Source organism: Eucyclogobius newberryi, unplaced genomic scaffold (genome assembly GCF_026437365.1).
Source record: "Eucyclogobius newberryi isolate DKJ021-1_F unplaced genomic scaffold, fEucNew1.0.hap1 SCAF_14, whole genome shotgun sequence".
Taxonomy (NCBI): domain Eukaryota; kingdom Metazoa; phylum Chordata; class Actinopteri; order Gobiiformes; family Gobiidae; genus Eucyclogobius; species Eucyclogobius newberryi.
Window position 1 is genome coordinate 38,084,894 of NW_027315768.1, and position 21,098 is coordinate 38,105,991.

Genomic DNA, 21,098 nt, shown 5'->3' on the forward strand with positions numbered 1-21,098 from the left:
GTGTAGGCCGGTGTAGGCCCGGTTTCCGCAGTGACTGGAGCGGCTGCAGAGATGATCTCTGGAACCACAGAACAGAGTTTCTGCCTGAAACACTTTTATGAAAAGGTTGTTGCTGCTGATCAGGACAAGACATGATTGATGGCATTTTATAAATGACATTTATAATAAATGACATTTATTATAAATGACATTTATAATAAATGACATTTATTATGAATCACATTTATTATAAATGACATTTATAATAAATGACATTTATTATAAATGACATTTATTATAAATGACATTTATAATAAATGACATTTATTATAAATGACATTTATTATAAATCACACTCAGAAGGGAATTCTAATAGATGTTCTGCCCTTTGTGTTTGACAATGTCCAGATACTGAGGGGCTCCTGAGGGACAGAGGCTCCTGAGGGACAGAGGCTCCTGAGGGACAGAGGCTCCTGAGGGACAGAGGCTCCTGAGGGACAGAGGGGCTCCTGGAGGGACAGAGGGGCTCCTGAGGGACAGAGGGGCTCCTGGAGGGACAGAGGGGCTCCTGGAGGGACAGAGGGGCTCCTGAGGGACAGAGGGGCTCCTGGAGGGACAGAGGGGCTCCTGAGGGACAGAGGGGCTCCTGAGGGACAGAGGGGCTCTGTGGAGTGGCTGTCTCTTTAAGTAGCGTGATGACGTCACCACAAGAACGCACTGATGCAGGAAGTGGTAAGTTCACGTGCTGCTGTTTGGAACTGTTTTTTTTATCGTGTTTAAAATCATTCACCGGAGAAAAGTGCGAACGGCCCCGTTTACCGGCAAGAACGGCCCCGTTTACCGGCAAGAACGGCCCCGTTTACCGGCAAGAACGGCCCCGTTTACCGGCAAGAACGGCCCCGTTTACCGGCAAGAACGGCCCCGTTTACCGGCAAGAACGGCCCCGTTTACCGGCAAAAACGGCCCCGTTTACCGGCAAGAACGGCCCCGTTTACCGGCAAAAACGGCCCCGTTTACCGGCAAGAACGGCCCCGTTTACCGGCAAGAACGGCCCCGTTTACCGGCAAGAACAGCGAGTTTAGCGTGTGTTTACAGGCTTAACACGTTTAGTCTCCATTGCAGACGGTCATACGGGTACTTTTGGACTAGCGCTGCGGCCACGCCCCCTTTTACAACTGCGTTGACAAAGGGGCGGGGCTACAAATGGTTAAAATGTGAACGTTTTGCTTCAAAATATTGAAACTGGCGAGAAGTGACCCCTCACTGACCGGTGCTTCAGCTGGTTTAGGCCTACATGGTAAATGACCCCTCACTGACCGGTGCTTCAGCTGGTTTAGGCCTACATGGTAAGTGACCCCTCACTGACCGGTGCTTCAGCTGGTTTAGGCCTACATGGTAAATGACCCCTCACTGACCGGTGCTTCAGCTGGTTTAGGCCTACATGGTAAGTGACCCCTCACTGACCGGTGCTTCAGCTGGTTTAGGCCTACATGGTAAGTGACCCCTCACTGACCGGTGCTTCAGCTGGTTTAGGCCTACATGGTAAGTGACCCCTCACTGACCGGTGCTTCAGCTGGTTTAGGCCTACATGGTAAGTGACCCCTCACTGACCGGTGCTTCAGCTGGTTTAGGCCTACATGGTAAATGACCCCTCACTGACCGGTGCTTCAGCTGGTTTAGGCCTACATGGTAAGTGACCCCTCACTGACCGGTGCTTCAGCTGGTTTAGGCCTACATGGTAAATGACCCCTCACTGACCGGTGCTTCAGCTGGTTTAGGCCTACATGGTAAGTGACCCCTCACTGACCGGTGCTTCAGCTGGTTTAGGCCTACATGGTAAGTGACCCCTCACTGACCGGTGCTTCAGCTGGTTTAGGCCTACATGGTAAGTGACCCCTCACTGACCGGTGCTTCAGCTGGTTTAGGCCTACATGGTAAGTGACCCCTCACTGACCGGTGCTTCAGCTGGTTTAGGCCTACATGGTAAGTGACCCCTCACTGACCGGTGCTTCAGCTGGTTTAGGCCTACATGGTAAGTGACCCCTCACTGACCGGTGCTTCAGCTGGTTTAGGCCTACATGGTAAATGACCCCTCACTGACCGGTGCTTCAGCTGGTTTAGGCCTACATGGTAAGTGACCCCTCACTGACCGGTGCTTCAGCTGGTTTAGGCCTACATGGTAAGTGACCCCTCACTGACCGGTGCTTCAGCTGGTTTAGGCCTACATGGTAAGTGACCCCTCACTGACCGGTGCTTCAGCTGGTTTAGGCCTACATGGTAAATGACCCCTCACTGACCGGTGCTTCAGCTGGTTTAGGCCTACATGGTAAGTGACCCCTCACTGACCGGTGCTTCAGCTGGTTTAGGCCTACATGGTAAGTGACCCCTCACTGACCGGTGCTTCAGCTGGTTTAGGCCTACATGGTAAGTGACCCCTCACTGACCGGTGCTTCAGCTGGTTTAGGCCTACATGGTAAGTGACCCCTCACTGACCGGTGCTTCAGCTGGTTTAGGCCTACATGGTAAGTGACCCCTCACTGACCGGTGCTTCAGCTGGTTTAGGCCTACATGGTAAGTGACCCCTCACTGACCGCTGCTCAGGGGCCTCTCCTTTAGCGTGTTGTAGAGGACGTTCTTATCAGCTCATTATGATGGAGCTGCAGCGCCTTTGTTCCTCTTTATCTCCTTCATTTCAAACTTTATTTGAACATTTGTCACATCAGGAACTTTAATGAGTTCAACAAACGGTCTCAGTCTGGTCCTGGTCCTGGTCCTGGTCCTGGTCTAACCTCGGTCTCTTCTCAGGCTGATTCTGGTCCTGGTCCTGGTCCTGGTCCTGGTCCTGGTCCTGGTCCTGGTCCTGGTCCTGGTCCTGGTCCTGGTCCTGGTCTAACCTCGGTCTCTTCTCAGGCTGGTCCTGGTCCTGGTCCTGGTCCTGGTCCTGGTCCTGGTCCTGGTCCTGGTCCTGGTGCTGGTCCTGGTCCTGGTCCTGGTCCTGGTCCTGGTCTCTTCTCAGGCTGGTCCTGGTCCTGGTCCTGGTCCTGGTCTAACCTCGGTCTCTTCTCAGGCTGGTTCTGGTCCTGGTCCTGGTCCTGGTCCTGGTCCTGGTGCTGGTCCTGGTCCTGGTCCTGGTCCTGGTCTAACCTCGGTCTCTTCTCAGGCTGGTTCTGGTCCGGTTCTGCTCCTGGAGCCGTTCTATGGCGGGTCTCACAAACAGCTCATGGATCTTCTGGTCCAGGACTCGAACTGGACTCTCTGGACTTTGCCCAGTAAGAAGTGGCACTGGAGAGCCAGGACCTCGGCCTTGGTCTACAGCCAGAACCTGCCCCGGATCCATCAGTACAGGTACTGGACCAGGACCGGACCAGGACCGGACCAGGACCGGACCAGGACTGACCCAGACCTGTTTTGCAGAGTCCTGTTCTGCTCTTCGGTCCTGAACCTCTGTGAACTCGTGGCTCTGAGGCCGGACTTGGCCGGACTCAAGAAAGTCCTGTATTTCCACGAGAACCAACTGGTTTATCCTCGCCAGAAGAACCAGGAGCGGGACTTTCAGTACGGCTACAACCAGATCCTGTCCTGGTGAGTCCAGACTTGTTCTAGACCCTGTTCCAGACCTGTCCCAGACCTGTTCTAGACCCTGCTTCAGACCTGTTCCAGACCTGTTCCAGACCTTGTTCAAGACCTGTTCAAGACCTGTTCCAGACCCTGTTCTAGACCATGTTCTAGACCCTGTTCCAGACCCTGTTCTAGACCCTGTTCTAGACCCTGTTCCAGACCCTGTCCCAGACCTGTCCCAGACCTGTTCTAGACCCTGCTTCAGACCTGTTCCAGACCTGTTCCAGACCTTGTTCAAGACCTGTTCCAGACCCTGTTCTAGACCCTGTTCCAGACCCTGTTCCAGACCCTGTTTCAGACCCTGTTTCAGACCCTGTTCTAGACCCTGTTTCAGACCCTGTTTCAGTCCTGTTTCAGAACCTGTTCTAGACCCTGTTTCAGTCCTGTTTCAGACCCTGTTCTAGACCCTGTTTGAGACCCTGTTTCAGTCCCTGTTTCAGTCCTGTTCCAAACCTGTTCTAGACCCTGTTTCAGACCTGTTCTAGACCTGTTCTAGACCTGTTCCAGACCTGTTCCAGACCTGTTCCAGACCCTGTTCTAGACCTGTTCTAGACCCTGTTCCAGACCCTGTTCTAGACCCTGTTCCAGACCCTGTTCTAGACCCTGTTTCAGTCCTGTTTCAGACCCTGTTTCAGACCTGTTTCAGACCCTGTTCTAGACCCTGTTTAAGACCCTGTTTCAGTCCTGTTTCAGACCCTGTTCTAGACCCTGTTTCAGTCCTGTTTCAGTCCTGTTTCAGTCCTGTTTCAGACCCTGTTCTAGACCCTGTTTCAGTCCTGTTTCAGACCCTGTTCTAGACCCTGTTCTAGACCCTGTTTCAGACCCTGTTTCAGTCCCTGTTTCAGTCCTGTTCCAAACCTGTTCTAGACCCTGTTTCAGACCTGTTCTAGACCTGTTCTAGACCTGTTCCAGACCCTGTTCCAGACCCTGTTCTAGACCTGTTCTAGACCCTGTTTCAGACCCTGTTCTAGACCCTGTTTCAGACCCTGTTTCAGACCTGTTTCAGACCTGTTTCAGACCCTGTTTCAGACCCTGTTTCAATCCTGTTTCAGACCCTGTTCTAGACCCTGTTCTAGACCCTGTTCTAGACCCTGTTTCAGACCCTGTTTCAGTCCTGTTTCAGACCCTGTTCTAGACCCTGTTTCAGTCCTGTTTCAGTCCTGTTTCAGACCCTGTTCTAGACCCTGTTTCAGTCCTGTTTCAGACCCTGTTCTAGACCCTGTTTCAGACCCTGTTTCAGTCCTGTTTCAGAACCTGTTCTAGACCCTGTTTCAGTCATGTTTCAGACCCTGTTCTAGACCCTGTTTCAGACCCTGTTTCAGTCCCTGTTTCAGTCCCTGTTTCAGTCCTGTTCCAAACCTGTTCTAGACCCTGCTTCAGACCTGTTCTAGACCCTGTTTCAGACCCTGTTTCAGACCCTGTTCCAGACCTGTTCCAGACCTGTTCCAGACCCTGTTCCAGACCTGTTCTAGACCCTGTTTCAGACCCTGTTTCAGTCCTGTTTCAGACCCTGTTCTAGACCCTGTTTCAGACCCTGTTTCAGTCCTGTTTCAGTCTTGTTTCAGACCCTGTTCTAGACCCTGTTTCAGACCTGTTCTAGACCCTGTTTCAGACCCTGTTCCAGACCCTGTTCCAGACCCTGTTCCAGACCCTGTTTCAGTCCTGTTCCAGACCCTGTTCCAGACCCTGTTCCAGACCCTGTTTCAGTCCTGTTTCAGACCCTGTTCTAGACCCTGTTTCAGACCCTGTTTCAGACCCTGTTTCAGACCCTGTTTCAGACCTGTTTCAGACCCTGTTTCAGTCCTGTTTCAGACCCTGTTCTAGACCCTGTTCTAGACCCTGTTTCAGACCTGTTTCAGACCCTGTTTCAGTCCTGTTCCAGACCCTGTTCCAGACCCTGTTCCAGACCCTGTTTCAGACCCTGTTTCAGACCTTGTTCCAGACCCTGTTTCAGACCCTGTTTCAGACCGTTTCAGACCCTGTTCTAGACCCTGTTTCAGACCGTTTCAGACCCTGTTCTAGACCTTGTTTCAGACCCCGTTTCTCTCAGTCTCGTTGCAGATCACGTGGTTTTTAACTCCAGGTTTAACTTGGACTCGTTCGTTGGTTCTCTGAAGTCTTTCCTCAAGCAGATCCCGGACCACAGACCTCGAGACCTAGAATCCCAGATCAGATCCAAGTCCCGAGTCCTGTTCTTCCCTCTGGACCTGCCCCACGTCCAGTCGTGAGTCTCTGGACTTCATCTGAGCCAGAAACACCAAAACAGAAGCAACGTAATCATGTGTTTGTCCTGTTTCAGTTTTCTTCCTGAACACAAACGTCAGAGACGACCTGGAGTCCAGGACCAGGTCCAGGACCAGGTCCAGGACCAGGACCAGGACCAGGACCAGGTCCAGGTCCAGGTCCAGGTCCAGGTCCAGGACCAGGACCAGGACCAGGACCAGGACCAGAACCAGAACCAGAACCAGGACCAGGTCCAGGACCAGGACCAGGTCCAGGTCCAGGTCCAGGTCCAGGTCCAGGACCAGGACCAGGACCAGGACCAGGACCAGAACCAGAACCAGAACCAGAACCAGAACCAGGACCAGAACCAGGACCAGGACCAGGACCAGGTCCAGGACCAGAGCCACCGACATGAGCCATGGTACCAGGACCTGGACCTGGACCCAATATTTTTTCAAATTTACATTTCATATATTTTTTTCCAGCTCTGAAGCCGCTTCAGTGCCAGGTCTAGAGCCAAGAGTGGCTCAAGGTCCGGGCCTGGACCGAGGCCCAGAGCAGGTCCGGCCCCTGCACATCGTGTGGCCCCACAGATGGTGAGACTCCAGACACTTACAATCAATCATTTCAAAACAACATGATTGACTAGGACAGGGCCAGACTTCGCCCCATTCTGACCTCGACAGGAGATGACCGCGGCACGTTCTGCCTCTCCTTGAACCGACACCTTAACGTGGTGGAGGGGTTTGAGCGCCCGAATGATCCCAGGAGCCATGTTGTCGGGGGCTTCAAGCCCCTGGTCGGATCTCCCAAGGCAAACAGGTCCTAAGTGACAGGTCAGACAAAGATCGGTTCAGAAGCCTCTTATGATGACAACAAAAACAAGGCCGTTTACGTCGCCCGGATCGGCGTCACCGGGGCCCCATCCTGGAGCCAGGCCTGGGATGGGTGCTCGATGGCGAGCGCCTGGTGGCCGGGTCTTACCCCACGGGGCCCGGCCTGGCACAGCCCGAAAGAGCGACGTGGGGCCGCCCTCCCGTGGGCCCACCACCCACAGGAGGATCCATAAGGGGCCGGTGCAGAGAGATCTGGGCGGCTGTCGACGGCAGGGGCCTCGGCAACCAGATCTCCAGACACAGAGACTAACTCTGGGGACATGGAATGTCACCTCGCTGGGGGGAGGAGCCTGAGCTTGTGCGGGAGGTTGAGCGATATCGACTAGATATAGTCGGCCTCACCTCCACGCACAGTTTGGGCTCTGGAACCATCTCCTCGAGACGGGCTGGACGCTCCACTTCTCTGGTGTTGCCCGCGGGGAGAGGCGGGGCTGGTGTGGATTTATAGCCCCTCAGCTCAGCCGCCACGTGTTGGAGTTCACCCCAGTGAACGAGAGGGTCGCGTCCCTCCGCCTTCGGGTGGGGGACAGGTCTCTCACTGTTGTGGCGGCCTACGGGCCGAACAGCAGTGCAGAGTACCCGGCCTTCTTGGAGTCCTTGGGAGGGGTACTGGACAGTGCACCGACCGGGGACTCCGTTGTTCTACTGGGGGACTTCAACGCCCACGTGGGCAATGACAGTGACACCTGGAGAGGGGTGATCGGGAAGAACGGCGTCCCCGATCTGAACCCGAGCGGTGTTCAGTTATTGGACTTTTGTGCCACAGATTGTCAATAACGAACACCATGTTCAAGCACAAGTGTTCATCAGTGCACATGGCACCAGGACACAGGCTGGAGGTCAATGATCGACTTTGTTGTCGTGTCATCAGACCTCCGGCCGCGTGTCTTGGACACTCGGGTGAAGAGAGGGGCGGAGCTGTCAACCGATCACCACCTGGTGGTGAGTTGGATCCGCTGGCGAAGGAGGAAGCCGGACAGACTTGGCAGGCCCAAGTGCATTGTGGGGGTCTGTTGGGAACGTCTAGTGGAGCCCTCTGTCAGTAGGGTATTCAATTCGCACCTCCGGGAGAGCTTCTCCCATGTCCCGGGGGAGGTTGGGGACATTGAGTCCGAGTGGACCATGTTCTCCGCCTCCATTGTTGATGCGGCTGCTCGAAGCTGTGGTCGCAAGGTCTCCGGTGGCTGCTGTGGCGGCAACCCCCGAACCCGGTGGTGGACACCGGAGTAAGGGATGTCGTCAGACTGAAGAAGGAGGCCTATCAGGCCACTCTGGCTTGTAGGTCTCCTGAGGTCATCGACAGGTATCGGCAGGCCAGGCGAGCCGCAGCTCGTGCTGTCGCAGAGGCAAAAACCCGGGCCTGGGAGGAGTTCGGGGAGGCCATGGAGGAGGACTATCGGTCGGCACCAAAGAAATTCTGGCAAACCGTCCGGCGCCTCAGGAAGGGGAAGCAGTGCCTCTCCAACACCGTTTACGGTGCGAGTGGAGGCCTGCTGACCTCGACTGGGGATGTCGTCGGACGGTGGAAGGAATACTTTGAGGATCTCCTTAATCCCTGAGTCACGTCTTCTGAAGAGGAAGTAGAGACCGGGGACTCAGAGGCTGGCTCATCCATCACCCAAGCTGAAGTCACTGAGGTTGTTAAACTCTTCAGTGGCTCCGGGGGTGGATGAGATCCTGAGGACCTAAAGTATCTGGATGTTGTAGGACTGTCTTGGTTGACACGTCTCTGCAACAGGGCGTGGCGGTCGGGGACCGTGCCTCTGGACTGGCAGACCGGGGTGGTGGTCCCTCTGTTCAAGAAGGGGGACCGGAGGGTGTGTTCCAACTACAGAGGGATCACACTCCTCAGCCTCCCATAAGGTCTATTCCAGGTACTGGAGAATCTCAGAACCTCAGATTCAGGAGGAGCAGGTTTAGGTCCTGGTGGTGGAACACTGGACCAGCTCTAGACCCTCCATCGGGTGCTCGAGGGTTCATGGGAGTTTGCCCAACCAGTCCACATGTGCTTTGTGGATCTGGAGAAGGCTTTCGACCGTGTCCCTTGGGGTGTCCTTTGGGGGTGCTCCGGGAGTACGGGGTCCGGGGCCCTTTGCTCAGGGCTGTCCGGTCCCTGTATGACCGGAGCAGGAGCTGTGTTCGCATTGCCGGCAGTAAGTCAGACCTGTTCCCAGTGCATGTTGGACTCCTCAGGGCTGCGCTTTGTCACCGGTTCTGTTCATAATTTTTATGGACAGAATTTCTGGCGCAGTCAGGGGTCGGAGGGTGTGGTCAGAAGGTGAGGTCAGGGGTTGGAGGGTGTGGTCAGGGGTCGGAGGGTGTGGTCAGGGGTCAGAGGGTGTGGTCAGGGGTCGGAGGGTTTGGGGACCACAGGATCTCATCTCTGCTGTTTGCAGACGATGTTGTCCTGATGGCTCCATCAAACCCGGACCTGCAGCTGCACTGGGACGAGAGGGAAGCGTCTGGGATGAGAATCATCTCCAAATCCGAGGCCATGGTTCTCAACCGGAAAAAGGTGTCTTGCCGTCTCCAGGTGGGTGGGGGGTCCTTGTCCTCTCCAGGTGGGTGGGGAGTCCTTGTCCTCTCCAGGTGGGTGGGGAGTCCTTGTCCTCTCCAGGTGGGTGGGGGGTCCTTGTCCTCTCCAGGTGGGTGGGGCGTCCTTGTCCTCCCCAAGTAGAGGAGTTCATGTATCTCGGGGTCTTGTTCAGAGTGAGTGAAGGATGGAGCGTGTGATTGACAGTTGGATCGCTGCAGTCGCTGCATCGACTGTTGTGGTGAAGAAACCAAACCAGGTCTAAACCAGGTCTAAACCAGGACTAAACCAGGTCTAAACCAGGTCTAAACCAGGTCTAAACCAGGTCTAAACCAGGTCTAAACCAGGACTAAACCAGGTCTAAACCAGGTCTAAACCAGGTCTAAACCAGGTCTAAACCAGGTCTAAACCAGGTCCAAACCAGGTCTAAACCAGGACTAAACCAGGTCTAAACCAGGACTAAACCAGGTCTAAACCAGGTCTAAACCAGGTCTAAACCAGGTCTAAACCAGGTCTAAACCAGGTCTAAACCAGGACTAAACCAGGTCTAAACCAGGTCCAAACCAGGTCTAAACCAGGACTAAACCAGGTCTAAACCAGGTCTAAACCAGGTCTAAACCAGGTCTAAACCAGGTCTAAACCAGGACTAAACCAGGTCTAAACCAGGTCTAAACCAGGTCTAAACCAGGTCTAAACCAGGTCTAAACCAGGACTAAACCAGGTCTAAACCAGGTCTAAACCAGGTCTAAACCAGGTCTAAACCAGGTCTAAACCAGGTCTAAACCAGGACTAAACCAGGTCTAAACCAGGTCCAAACCAGGTCTAAACCAGGACTAAACCAGGTCTAAACCAGGACTAAACCAGGTCTAAACCAGGTCTAAACCAGGTCTAAACCAGGTCTAAACCAGGTCTAAACCAGGTCTAAACCAGGACTAAACCAGGTCTAAACCAGGTCTAAACCAGGTCTAAACCAGGACTAAACCAGGTCTAAACCAGGTCTAAACCAGGTCTAAACCAGGTCTAAACCAGGTCTAAACCAGGACTAAACCAGGTCTAAACCAGGTCCAAACCAGGTCTAAACCAGGACTAAACCAGGTCTAAACCAGGACTAAACCAGGTCTAAACCAGGTCTAAACCAGGTCTAAACCAGGTCTAAACCAGGTCTAAACCAGGTCTAAACCAGGACTAAACCAGGTCTAAACCAGGTCTAAACCAGGTCTAAACCAGGACTAAACCAGGTCTAAACCAGGTCTAAACCAGGTCTAAACCAGGTCTAAACCAGGTCTAAACCAGGACTAAACCAGGTCTAAACCAGGTCCAAACCAGGTCTAAACCAGGACTAAACCAGGTCTAAACCAGGTCTAAACCAGGTCTAAACCAGGACTAAACCAGGTCTAAACCAGGTCCAAACCAGGTCTAAACCAGGACTAAACCAGGTCTAAACCAGGTCCAAACCAGGACTAAACCAGGTCTAAACCAGGACTAAACCAGGACTAAACCAGGTCTAAACCAGGACTAAACCAGGTCTAAACCAGGTCCAAACCAGGACTAAACCAGGTCTAAACCAGGTCTAAACCAGGACTAAACCAGGTCTAAACCAGGTCTAAACCAGGACTAAACCAGGTCTAAACCAGGACTAAACCAGGTCTAAACCAGGTCTAAAGCAGGACTAAACCAGGTCTAAACCAGGACTAAACCAGGTCTAAACCAGGTCCAAACCAGGACTAAACCAGGTCTAAACCAGGACTAAACCAGGTCTAAACCAGGACTAAACCAGGTCTAAACCAGGTCTAAACCAGGTCTAAACCAGGTCCAAACCAGGTCTAAACCAGGACTAAACCAGGTCTAAACCAGGTCCAAACCAGGTCTAAACCAGGTCCAAACCAGGTCTAAACCAGGTCTAAAGCAGGACTAAACCAGGTCTAAACCAGGACTAAACCAGGTCTAAACCAGGACTAAACCAGGTCTAAACCAGGTCTAAACCAGGTCTAAACCAGGACTAAACCAGGTCTAAACCAGGTCTAAACCAGGTCTAAACCAGGTCTAAACCAGGTCTAAACCAGGTCTAAACCAGGTCTAAACCAGGTCCAAACCAGGTCCAAACCAGGTCCAAACCAGGTCTAAAGCAGGACTAAACCAGGACTAAACCAGGACTAAACCAGGTCTAAACCAGGTTTAAACCAGGTCTAAACCAGGTCTAAACCAGGTCTAAACCAGGACTAAACCAGGTCTAAAGCAGGACTAAAGCAGGACTAAACCAGGTCTAAACCAGGTCTAAACCAGGACTAAAGCAGGACTAAACCAGGTCTAAACCAGGTCTAAACCAGGTCTAAACCAGGACTAAACCAGGTCTAAACCAGGTCCAAACCAGGTCTAAACCAGGACTAAACCAGGTCCAAACCAGGTCCAAACCAGGTCCAAACCAGGTCTAAACCAGGTCTAAACCAGGTCTAAACCAGGTCTAAACCAGGTCTAAACCAGGTCTAAACCAGGTCTAAACCAGGACTAAACCAGGTCTAAACCAGGTCCAAACCAGGTCTAAACCAGGACTAAACCAGGTCTAAACCAGGTCTAAACCAGGTCTAAACCAGGTCTAAACCAGGTCTAAACCAGGACTAAACCAGGTCTAAACCAGGTCCAAACCAGGTCTAAACCAGGACTAAACCAGGTCTAAACCAGGTCCAAACCAGGACTAAACCAGGTCTAAACCAGGTCTAAACCAGGTCTAAACCAGGTCTAAACCAGGTCTAAACCAGGACTAAACCAGGTCTAAACCAGGTCCAAACCAGGACTAAACCAGGTCTAAACCAGGTCTAAACCAGGACTAAACCAGGACTAAACCAGGTCTAAACCAGGACTAAACCAGGTCTAAACCAGGACTAAACCAGGTCTAAACCAGGACTAAACCAGGTCTAAACCAGGACTAAACCAGGTCTAAAGCAGGACTAAACCAGGTCTAAACCAGGACTAAACCAGGTCTAAACCAGGTCCAAACCAGGACTAAACCAGGTCTAAACCAGGTCTAAACCAGGTCTAAACCAGGACTAAACCAGGTCTAAACCAGGACTAAACCAGGTCTAAACCAGGACTAAACCAGGTCTAAACCAGGTCCAAACCAGGTCTAAACCAGGACTAAACCAGGTCTAAACCAGGTCCAAACCAGGTCTAAACCAGGTCTAAACCAGGTCTAAACCAGGTCTAAACCAGGTCTAAAGCAGGACTAAACCAGGTCTAAACCAGGACTAAACCAGGTCTAAACCAGGTCTAAACCAGGTCTAAAGCAGGTCTAAACCAGGACTAAACCAGGTCTAAACCAGGTCTAAACCAGGTCCAAACCAGGTCCAAACCAGGTCCAAAGCAGGTCTAAAGCAGGACTAAAGCAGGACTAAACCAGGTCTAAACCAGGTCTAAACCAGGTTTAAACCAGGTCTAAACCAGGTCTAAACCAGGTCTAAACCAGGACTAAACCAGGTCTAAACCAGGACTAAAGCAGGACTAAACCAGGACTAAACCAGGTCTAAACCAGGTCTAAACCAGGACTAAAGCAGGACTAAACCAGGTCTAAACCAGGTCTAAACCAGGTCTAAACCAGGTCTAAACCAGGTCTAAACCAGGACTAAACCAGGTCTAAACCAGGTCCAAACCAGGTCTAAACCAGGACTAAACCAGGTCTAAACCAGGTCTAAACCAGGTCTAAACCAGGTCTAAACCAGGACTAAACCAGGTCTAAACCAGGTCTAAACCAGGTCCAAACCAGGACTAAACCAGGTCTAAACCAGGTCTAAACCAGGACTAAACCAGGACTAAACCAGGACTAAACCAGGTCTAAACCAGGTCCAAACCAGGACTAAACCAGGTCTAAACCAGGTCTAAACCAGGTCCAAACCAGGTCTAAACCAGGTCTAAACCAGGTCTAAACCAGGTCTAAACCAGGACTAAACCAGGTCCAAACCAGGTCTAAACCAGGTCTAAACCAGGTCTAAAGCAGGACTAAAGCAGGACTAAACCAGGTCTAAACCAGGTCTAAACCAGGTCTAAACCAGGTCTAAACCAGGTCTAAACCAGGACTAAACCAGGTCTAAAGCAGGACTAAAGCAGGACTAAAGCAGGACTAAACCAGGTCTAAACCAGGTCTAAACCAGGACTAAACCAGGACTAAACCAGGTCTAAACCAGGTCTAAACCAGGTCTAAACCAGGTCTAAACCAGGACTAAACCAGGTCTAAACCAGGTCTAAACCAGGTCTAAACCAGGTCTAAACCAGGTCTAAACCAGGACTAAACCAGGACTAAACCAGGACTAAACCAGGACTAAACCAGGTCTAAAGCAGGACTAAACCAGGACTAAACCAGGACTAAACCAGGTCTAAACCAGGTCTAAACCAGGTCTAAACCAGGACTAAACCAGGACTAAACCAGGACTAAACCAGGACTAAACCAGGTCTAAAGCAGGACTAAACCAGGACTAAACCAGGACTAAACCAGGTCTAAACCAGGTCTAAACCAGGTCTAAACCAGGACTAAACTCTGTATTTCAGGGAACACGACAAAGACCCGGCTCTGTTCTTCTGGGTCCTGCTCCGACTCAAAGACCGAGGTCTGGACTTCAGAGTCTCTGTGCTCGGGGAGAGGTTCTCCGAGGAGCCAGGTGAGGTACTCTGTGTGAGGTACTCTGTGTGAGGTACTCTGTGTGTGAGGTACTCTGTGTGTGAGGTACTCTGTGTGAGGTACTCTGTGTGTGAGGTACTCTGTGTGAGGTACTCTGTGTGTGAGGTACTCTGTGTGAGGTATTCTGTGTGTGAGGTATTCTGTGTGTGAGGTACTGTGTGTGAGGTACTCTGTGTGAGGTACTCTGTGTGAGGTACTCTGTGTGTGAGGTACTCTGTGTGAGGTACTCTGTGTGAGGTACTCTGTGTGAGGTACTCTGTGTGTGAGGTACTCTGTGTGAGGTACTCTGTGTGAGGTACTCTGTGTGTGAGGTACTCTGTGTGAGGTATTCTGTGTGTGAGGTACTCTGTGTGAGGTACTCTGTGTGTGAGGTACTCTGTGTGAGGTACTCTGTGTGTGAGGTTCTGTGTGTGAGGTACTCTGTGTGAGGTACTCTGTGTGAGGTACTCTGTGTGAGGTACTCTGTGTGAGCATGTGACCAAGCATTTCTTTGTTTATGTCTCGGTTACTTCAAAATTGAATACTTTCGTCCTCAGAGTGAAAGACACTTTCGTCCTCCAGGTCCAGTCTGGAAATAAAAGACTTGAACTCGTAACGCCCGAGATTTAGTGAAACAGCCCCTGTGTGTCCGGGCCCCGTGTGTCCGGGCCCCGTGTGTCCGGGCCCCGTGTGTCCGGGCCCCGTGTGTCCGGGCCCCGTGTGTCCGGGCCCCGTGTGTCCGGGCCCCGTGTGTCCGGGCCCCTGTGTGTCCGGGCCCCGTGTGTCCGGGCCCCGTGTGTTCGGCCCCCGGGCCCCGTGTGTCCGGCCCTTAGACCTGGTTTAGATCCTGACCCTGTGTCTGTCGCAGAGGTCTTCGCTGAGTCCCGAGACCTTCTTCAGGAGAACATTCTTCACTGGGACTTCCTCCAGAACAAAGACGACTTCTATAGAGTCCTGAGTGAGTCCGACCTGGTCCTGTCCACGGCCAAGCACGAGTTCTACGGCGTCTCCATGTAAGAGTCCTGCTTTAGTCCTGCTTTAGTCCTGCTTTAGACCTGCTTTAGACCTGCTTTAGTCCTGCTTTAGTCCTGCTTTAGTCCTGCTTTAGTCCTGCTTTAGTCCTGCTTTAGTCCTGCTTTAGTCCTGCTTTAGACCTGCTTTAGTCCTGCTTTAGTCCTGCTTTAGTCCTGCTTTAGTCCTGCTTTAGACCTGCTTTAGTCCTGCTTTAGTCCTGCTTTAGTCCTGCTTTAGACCTGCTTTAGTCCTGCTTTAGTCCTGCTTTAGTCCTGCTTTAGTCCTGCTTTAGACCTGCTTTAGTCCTGCTTTAGTCCTGCTTTAGACCTGCTTTAGTCCTGCTTTAGACCTGCTTTAGTCCTGCTTTAGTCCTGCTTTAGACCTGCTTTAGTCCTGCTTTAGTCCTGCTTTTGACCTGCTTTAGTCCTGCTTTAGTCCTGCTTTAGTCCTGCTTTAGACCTGCTTTAGTCCTGCTTTAGTCTTGCTTTAGTACTGCTTTAGACCTGCTTTAGTCCTGCTTTAGTCCTGCTTTAGTCCTGCTTTAGACCTGCTTTAGTCCTGCTTTAGTCTTGCTTTAGTACTGCTTTAGTCCTGCTTTTGTCCTGTTTTAGTCCTGCTTTAGTCCTGCTTTAGTCCTGCTTTAGTCCTGCTTTAGACCTGCTTTAGACCTGCTTTAGTCCTGCTTTAGTCCTGCTTTAGTCCTGCTTTAGTCCTGCTTTAGACCTGCTTTAGTCCTGCTTTAGACCTGCTTTAGTCCTGCTTTAGTCCTGCTTTAGTCCTGCTTTAGTCCTGCTTTAGTCCTGTTTTAGTCCTGTTTTAGTCCTGCTTTAGTCCTGCTTTAGTCCTGCTTTAGACCTGCTTTAGTCCTGCTTTAGTCCTGCTTTAGTCCTGCTTTAGACCTGCTTTTGACCTGCTTTAGTCCTGCTTTAGTCCTGCTTTAGTCCTGCTTTAGTCCTGCTTTAGTCTTGCTTTAGTCCTGCTTTAGTCCTGCTTTAGTCCTGCTTTAGTCCTGCTTTTGACCTGCTTTAGTCCTGCTTTTGACCTGCTTTAGTCTTGCTTTAGTCCTGCTTTAGTCCTGCTTTAGTCCTGCTTTAGACCTGCTTTAGTCCTGCTTTAGACCTGCTTTAGTCCTGCTTTAGACCTGCTTTAGTCCTGCTTTAGTCCTGCTTTAGTCCTGCTTTAGACCTGTTTTAGTCCTGCTTTAGTCCTGTTTTAGTCCTGGTTTAGTCCTGCTTTAGTCCTGCTTTAGTCCTGCTTTAGTCCTGCTTTAAACCTGCTTTAGTCCTGCTTTAGTCTTGCTTTAGTCCTGCTTTAGTCCTGCTTTAGACCTGCTTTAGTCCTGCTTTAGACCTGCTTTAGTCCTGCTTTTGACCTGCTTTAGTCCTGCTTTAGTCCTGCTTTAGTCTTGCTTTAGTCTTGCTTTAGTCCTGCTTTAGTCCTGCTTTAGTCCTGCTTTAGTCCTGCTTTAGTCCTGCTTTTGACCTGCTTTAGTCCTGCTTTAGTCCTGCTTTAGTCTTGCTTTAGTCCTGCTTTAGTCCTGCTTTAGTCCTGCTTTAGACCTGCTTTAGTCCTGCTTTAGTCCTGCTTTAGTCCTGCTTTAGACCTGCTTTAGTCCTGCTCTTGACCTGCTTTAGTCCTGCTTTAGTCCTGCTTTAGTCTTGCTTTAGTCCTACTTTAGTCCTGCTTTAGTCCTGCTTTTGACCTGCTTTAGTCCTGCTTTAGTCCTGCTTTAGTCCTGCTTTAGACCTGCTTTAGTCCTGCTTTAGTCTTGCTTTAGTCCTGCTTTAGACCTGCTTTAGTCCTGCTCTTGACCTGCTTTAGTCCTGCTTTAGTCCTGCTTTAGTCTTGCTTTAGTCCTACTTTAGTCCTGCTTTAGTCCTGCTTTTGACCTGCTTTAGTCCTGCTTTAGTCCTGCTTTAGTCCTGCTTTAGTCCTGCTTTAGACCTGCTTTAGTCCTGCTTTTGACCTGCTTTAGTCCTGCTTTAGTCCTGCTTTAGTCCTGCTTTAGTCCTGCTTTAGACCTGCTTTAGTCCTGCTTTAGTCCTGCTTTAGTCCTGCTTTAGACCTGCTTTAGTGCTGCTTTAGTCCTGCTTTAGACCTGCTTTAGTCCTGCTTTAGTCCTGCTTTAGTCCTGCTTTTGACCTGCTTTAGTCCTGCTTTAGTCCTGCTTAGTCCTGCTTTAGTCTTGCTTTAGTCCTGCTTTAGTCCTGCTTTAGTCCTGCTTTAGTCCTGCTTTAGTCCTGCTTTAGACCTGCTTTAGACCTGCTTTAGACCTGCTTTAGACCTGCTTTAGTCCTGCTTTAGACCTGCTTTAGTCCTGCTTTAGTCCTGCTTTAGACCTGCTTTAGACCTGCTTTAGTCCTGCTTTAGTCCTGCTTTAGTCCTGCTTTAGTCCTGCTTTAGTCCTGCTTTACTCCTGCTTTCAGGATAGAGGCTAACACAGTGACCTTTGACCTTTCAGGATAGAGGCTAACACAGTGACCTTTGACCTTTCAGGACAGAGGCGGTTCACAGTGACCTTTGACCTTTCAGGATAGAGGCGGTTCACAGTGACCTTTGACCTTTCAGGATAGAGGCGGTTCACTGTGACCTTTGACCTTTCAGGATAGAGGCTAACACAGTGACCTTTGACCTTTCAGGATAGAGGCGGTTCACTGTGGCCTTTGACCTTTCAGGATAGAGGCGGTTCACAGTGACCTTTGACCTTTCAGGATAGAGGCTAACACAGTGACCTTTGACCTTTCAGGATAGAGGCGGTTCACAGTGACCTTTGACCTTTCAGGATAGAGGCTAACACAGTGACCTTTGACCTTTCAGGATAGAGGCTAACACAGTGACCTTTGACCTTTCAGGATAGAGGCGGTTCACAGTGACCTTTGACCTTTCAGGATAGAGGCTAACACAGTGACCTTTGACCTTTCAGGATAGAGGCGGTTCACTGTGGCTGTTTCCCTCTCGTTCCTGATGCTCTGGTTTATCCAGAATTATTCCCAGGTAAAGTCAAGTTTAGCACTAAAGCCTTGTTTATAGTCTGCACCTGCCGCACCTGCCGCACCTGCCGCACCTGCCACTTTTAATACTTATAATTCTGAGAAAGAGGGAACATTCCGTGTGTTGACCTGTAATATTCCACTGACCCTCTTTACCCGAGCTCACATTGTCCCTGTCTGCACCTGTCGCTGCGCCTGTCGTTGCACCTTCCTCAGATCAGTACAGATACAGAAGTCCAGATCAGCTCTGCAACAAACTGACACGATTCTGCAAAAGACCAGAACTCGTCCGGACTCACACTGTCCAGGTACTGCACCTGTCTGCACCTGTCTGCACCTGTCTGCTCCTGTCACCTTTTGCTCAAAAATTGTCTGTTGTTTCAATTCCAATTTCTTGTAATATTTTCTAAATTATCCCAGACTTTTTCTCCAATAATTTGAACTCTTTTCTGCTTCAGGTCGACACGTCTCAGTTTTCATGGGCGACTCTGAAGCCTCAGTTTATGGAGCTACTGTCTGCACCTGACTGCACCTGACTGCACCTGACTGCACCTGACTGCACCTGTCTGCACCTGACTGCACCTGTCTGCACCTGTCTGCACCTGTCTGCACCTGACTGGTGCTGTTTCTCACACGGCAGCAGAAACGGCCCTATCTCGCAGCACCACAGACACAGACTGAACACAGACTGAACACGGACACAGACACAGACTGAACACGGACACGGACTGAACACGGACACAGACACAGACTGAACACAGACACAGACTGAACACAGACACAGACTGAACACAGACACAGACACAGACAGAACACGGACACAGACACAGACTGAACACGGACACGGACTGAACACGGACACAGACACAGACTGAACACAGACACAGACTGAACACAGACACAGACTGAACACAGACACAGACACAGACAGAACACGGACACAGACACAGACAGAACACGGACACAGACACAGACTGAACACGGACACAGACACAGACTGAACACAGACTGAACACGGACACAGACTGAACACGGACAGACACGGACTGAACACGGACACAGAAACAGACTGAACAGACACGGACTGAACACGGACACAGACACAGACTGAACACAGACACAGACTGAACACAGACACAGACTGAACACAGACACAGACAGAACACAGACACAGACAGAACACAGACACAGACAGAACACAGACACAGACAGAACACAGACACAGACAGAACACAGACACAGACAGAACACAGACACAGACAGAACACAGACACAGACTGAACACAGACACAGACACAGAACACGGACACAGACACAGACTGAACACGGACACAGACTGAACACGGACACAGACTGAACACGGACACAGACTGAACACGGACACAGACTGAACACGGACACAGACTGAACACAGACACAGACTGAACACAGACACAGACTGAACACAGACACAGAACATGGACACAGACACAGAACACGGACACAGACTGAACACGGACACAGACTGAACACGGACACAGACTGAACACGGACACAGACTGAACACGGACACAGACTGAACACGGACACAGACTGAACACAGACACAGACAGACACAGACTGAACATAGACACAGACACAGACTGAACATAGACACAGACACAGAACACGGACACAGACTGAACACGGACACAGACAAAGACTGAACACGGACACAGACTGAACACGGACACAGACTGAACACGGACACAGACTGAACACGGACACAGACTGAACACGGACACAGACTGAACACAGACACAGACAGACACAGACTGAACATAGACACAGACACAGACTGAACATAGACACAGACACAGAACACGGACACAGACTGAACACGGACACAGACACAGACTGAACACGGACACAGACTGAACACGGACACAGACTGAACACGGACACAGACTGAACACAGACACAGACTGAACACAGACACAGACTGAACACAGACACAGACAGACACAGACACAGACTGAACATAGACACAGACACAGACTGAACATAGACACAGACACAGACTGAACACATGTTGAAAACAGAAGAAACATTTTTTAGGTTAATATTTTAATAAAGTGAGTTTAAGGTTCATTTTTATAACACTTTTTACAGAATTACACAGGAAACAAAAGGTGAAAGACCGTCACAAGTTTAAGGAGAAACTGCAGCACAAAGCGGCCATTTTGTGTCAAACATAAGTGAAAAACACATTTGTATTTAAGGAAACATGTGGGTGTAATGCCTCATCCGTCCAGTAGGAGAACATATATCATCTGGACTCGTGGCCCCCTGTGGGAGGGGCATATGTCAAAAGATGGCTCCGCCCACAGGGGGCCACACATGTCACAAGATGGCTCCGCCCACAGGGGGCCACACATGTCACAAGATGGCTGCTGTGTTGCCGTGGCAGCAGGTGAAATGTTCCACGTCACTGCGACTGCAGAGGAGGTTCCCCAAAGCCGAGGCGCCTGGGCGTGGCAGGACATCCAGGTTCATGTTCTACATGTGTTAGCATGTAGCATGTAGCCTTCACTGCCTTGAACAGGTGGATTTACCCATAATGCACCATGATCATTTTAGAATGTAAAAAATAAGGATCTGTATTTCTTTTGAATTAGCTTAAGTTTAAAACTCAATAAACATATAAAGGCTATACATTAAATATGTCACTCACCCTTAATGTGTAACCCCATGTGACCCCTGAATGTGTGACCCCTGAATGTGTGACCCCATGTGACCCCTGAATGTGTGACCCCTGAATGTGTGACCCCATGTGACCCCTGAATGTGTGACCCCTGAATGTGTGACCCCTGAATGTGTGACCCCATGTGACCCCTGAATGTGTGACCCCTGAATGTGTGACCCCATGTGACCCCTGAATGTGTGACCCCTGAATGTGTGACCCCTGAATGTGTGACCCCATGTGACCCCTGAATGTGTGACCCCTGAATGTGTGACCCCTGAATGTGTGACCCCTGAATGTGTGACCCCATGTGACCCCTGAATGTGTGACCCCTGAATGTGTGACCCCATGTGACCCTCTGAAAATGTCCCAGTCGCTGTCTCTTTGGACTAAGGCGGGACTCTTGCCTTGGCTTTGGGAAACGCACAGTGGTCAGAGGTCAACAGAGGTCAAAGTGGGAGGGGCAGTCACATGACCAATCACATGGTGCAAATACTGT

At 50.8% G+C, this 21,098-nt stretch overlaps 1 protein-coding gene across 1 annotated transcript; it reads left to right on the forward strand.

The window, feature by feature from the left end:
- Positions 1-657: 657 nt before the first annotated feature.
- On the forward strand, positions 658-20,710 carry gtdc1 (glycosyltransferase-like domain containing 1). Its single transcript, XM_072445380.1, has 12 exons — positions 658-711; positions 3,140-3,324; positions 3,394-3,561; positions 5,648-5,821; positions 5,897-6,241; positions 6,306-6,416; positions 13,786-13,895; positions 14,763-14,907; positions 17,832-17,902; positions 18,115-18,206; positions 18,357-18,410; positions 18,481-20,710. The coding sequence occupies exons 1-12, from the start codon at positions 700-702 to the stop codon at positions 18,577-18,579; spliced, it is 1,566 nt and encodes a 521-aa protein (XP_072301481.1). The 5' UTR covers positions 658-699; the 3' UTR covers positions 18,580-20,710.
- Positions 20,711-21,098: the final 388 nt, after the last annotated feature.

Excerpts from the sequence above, each read along its gene's own strand:
- gtdc1 (XM_072445380.1), top strand. Across the intron at positions 3,325-3,393 it reads CCCCGGATCCATCAGTACAG|AGTCCTGTTCTGCTCTTCGG; the intron begins GTACTGGACCAG and ends CCTGTTTTGCAG. Across the intron at positions 17,903-18,114 it reads TTATCCAGAATTATTCCCAG|ATCAGTACAGATACAGAAGT; the intron begins GTAAAGTCAAGT and ends CACCTTCCTCAG.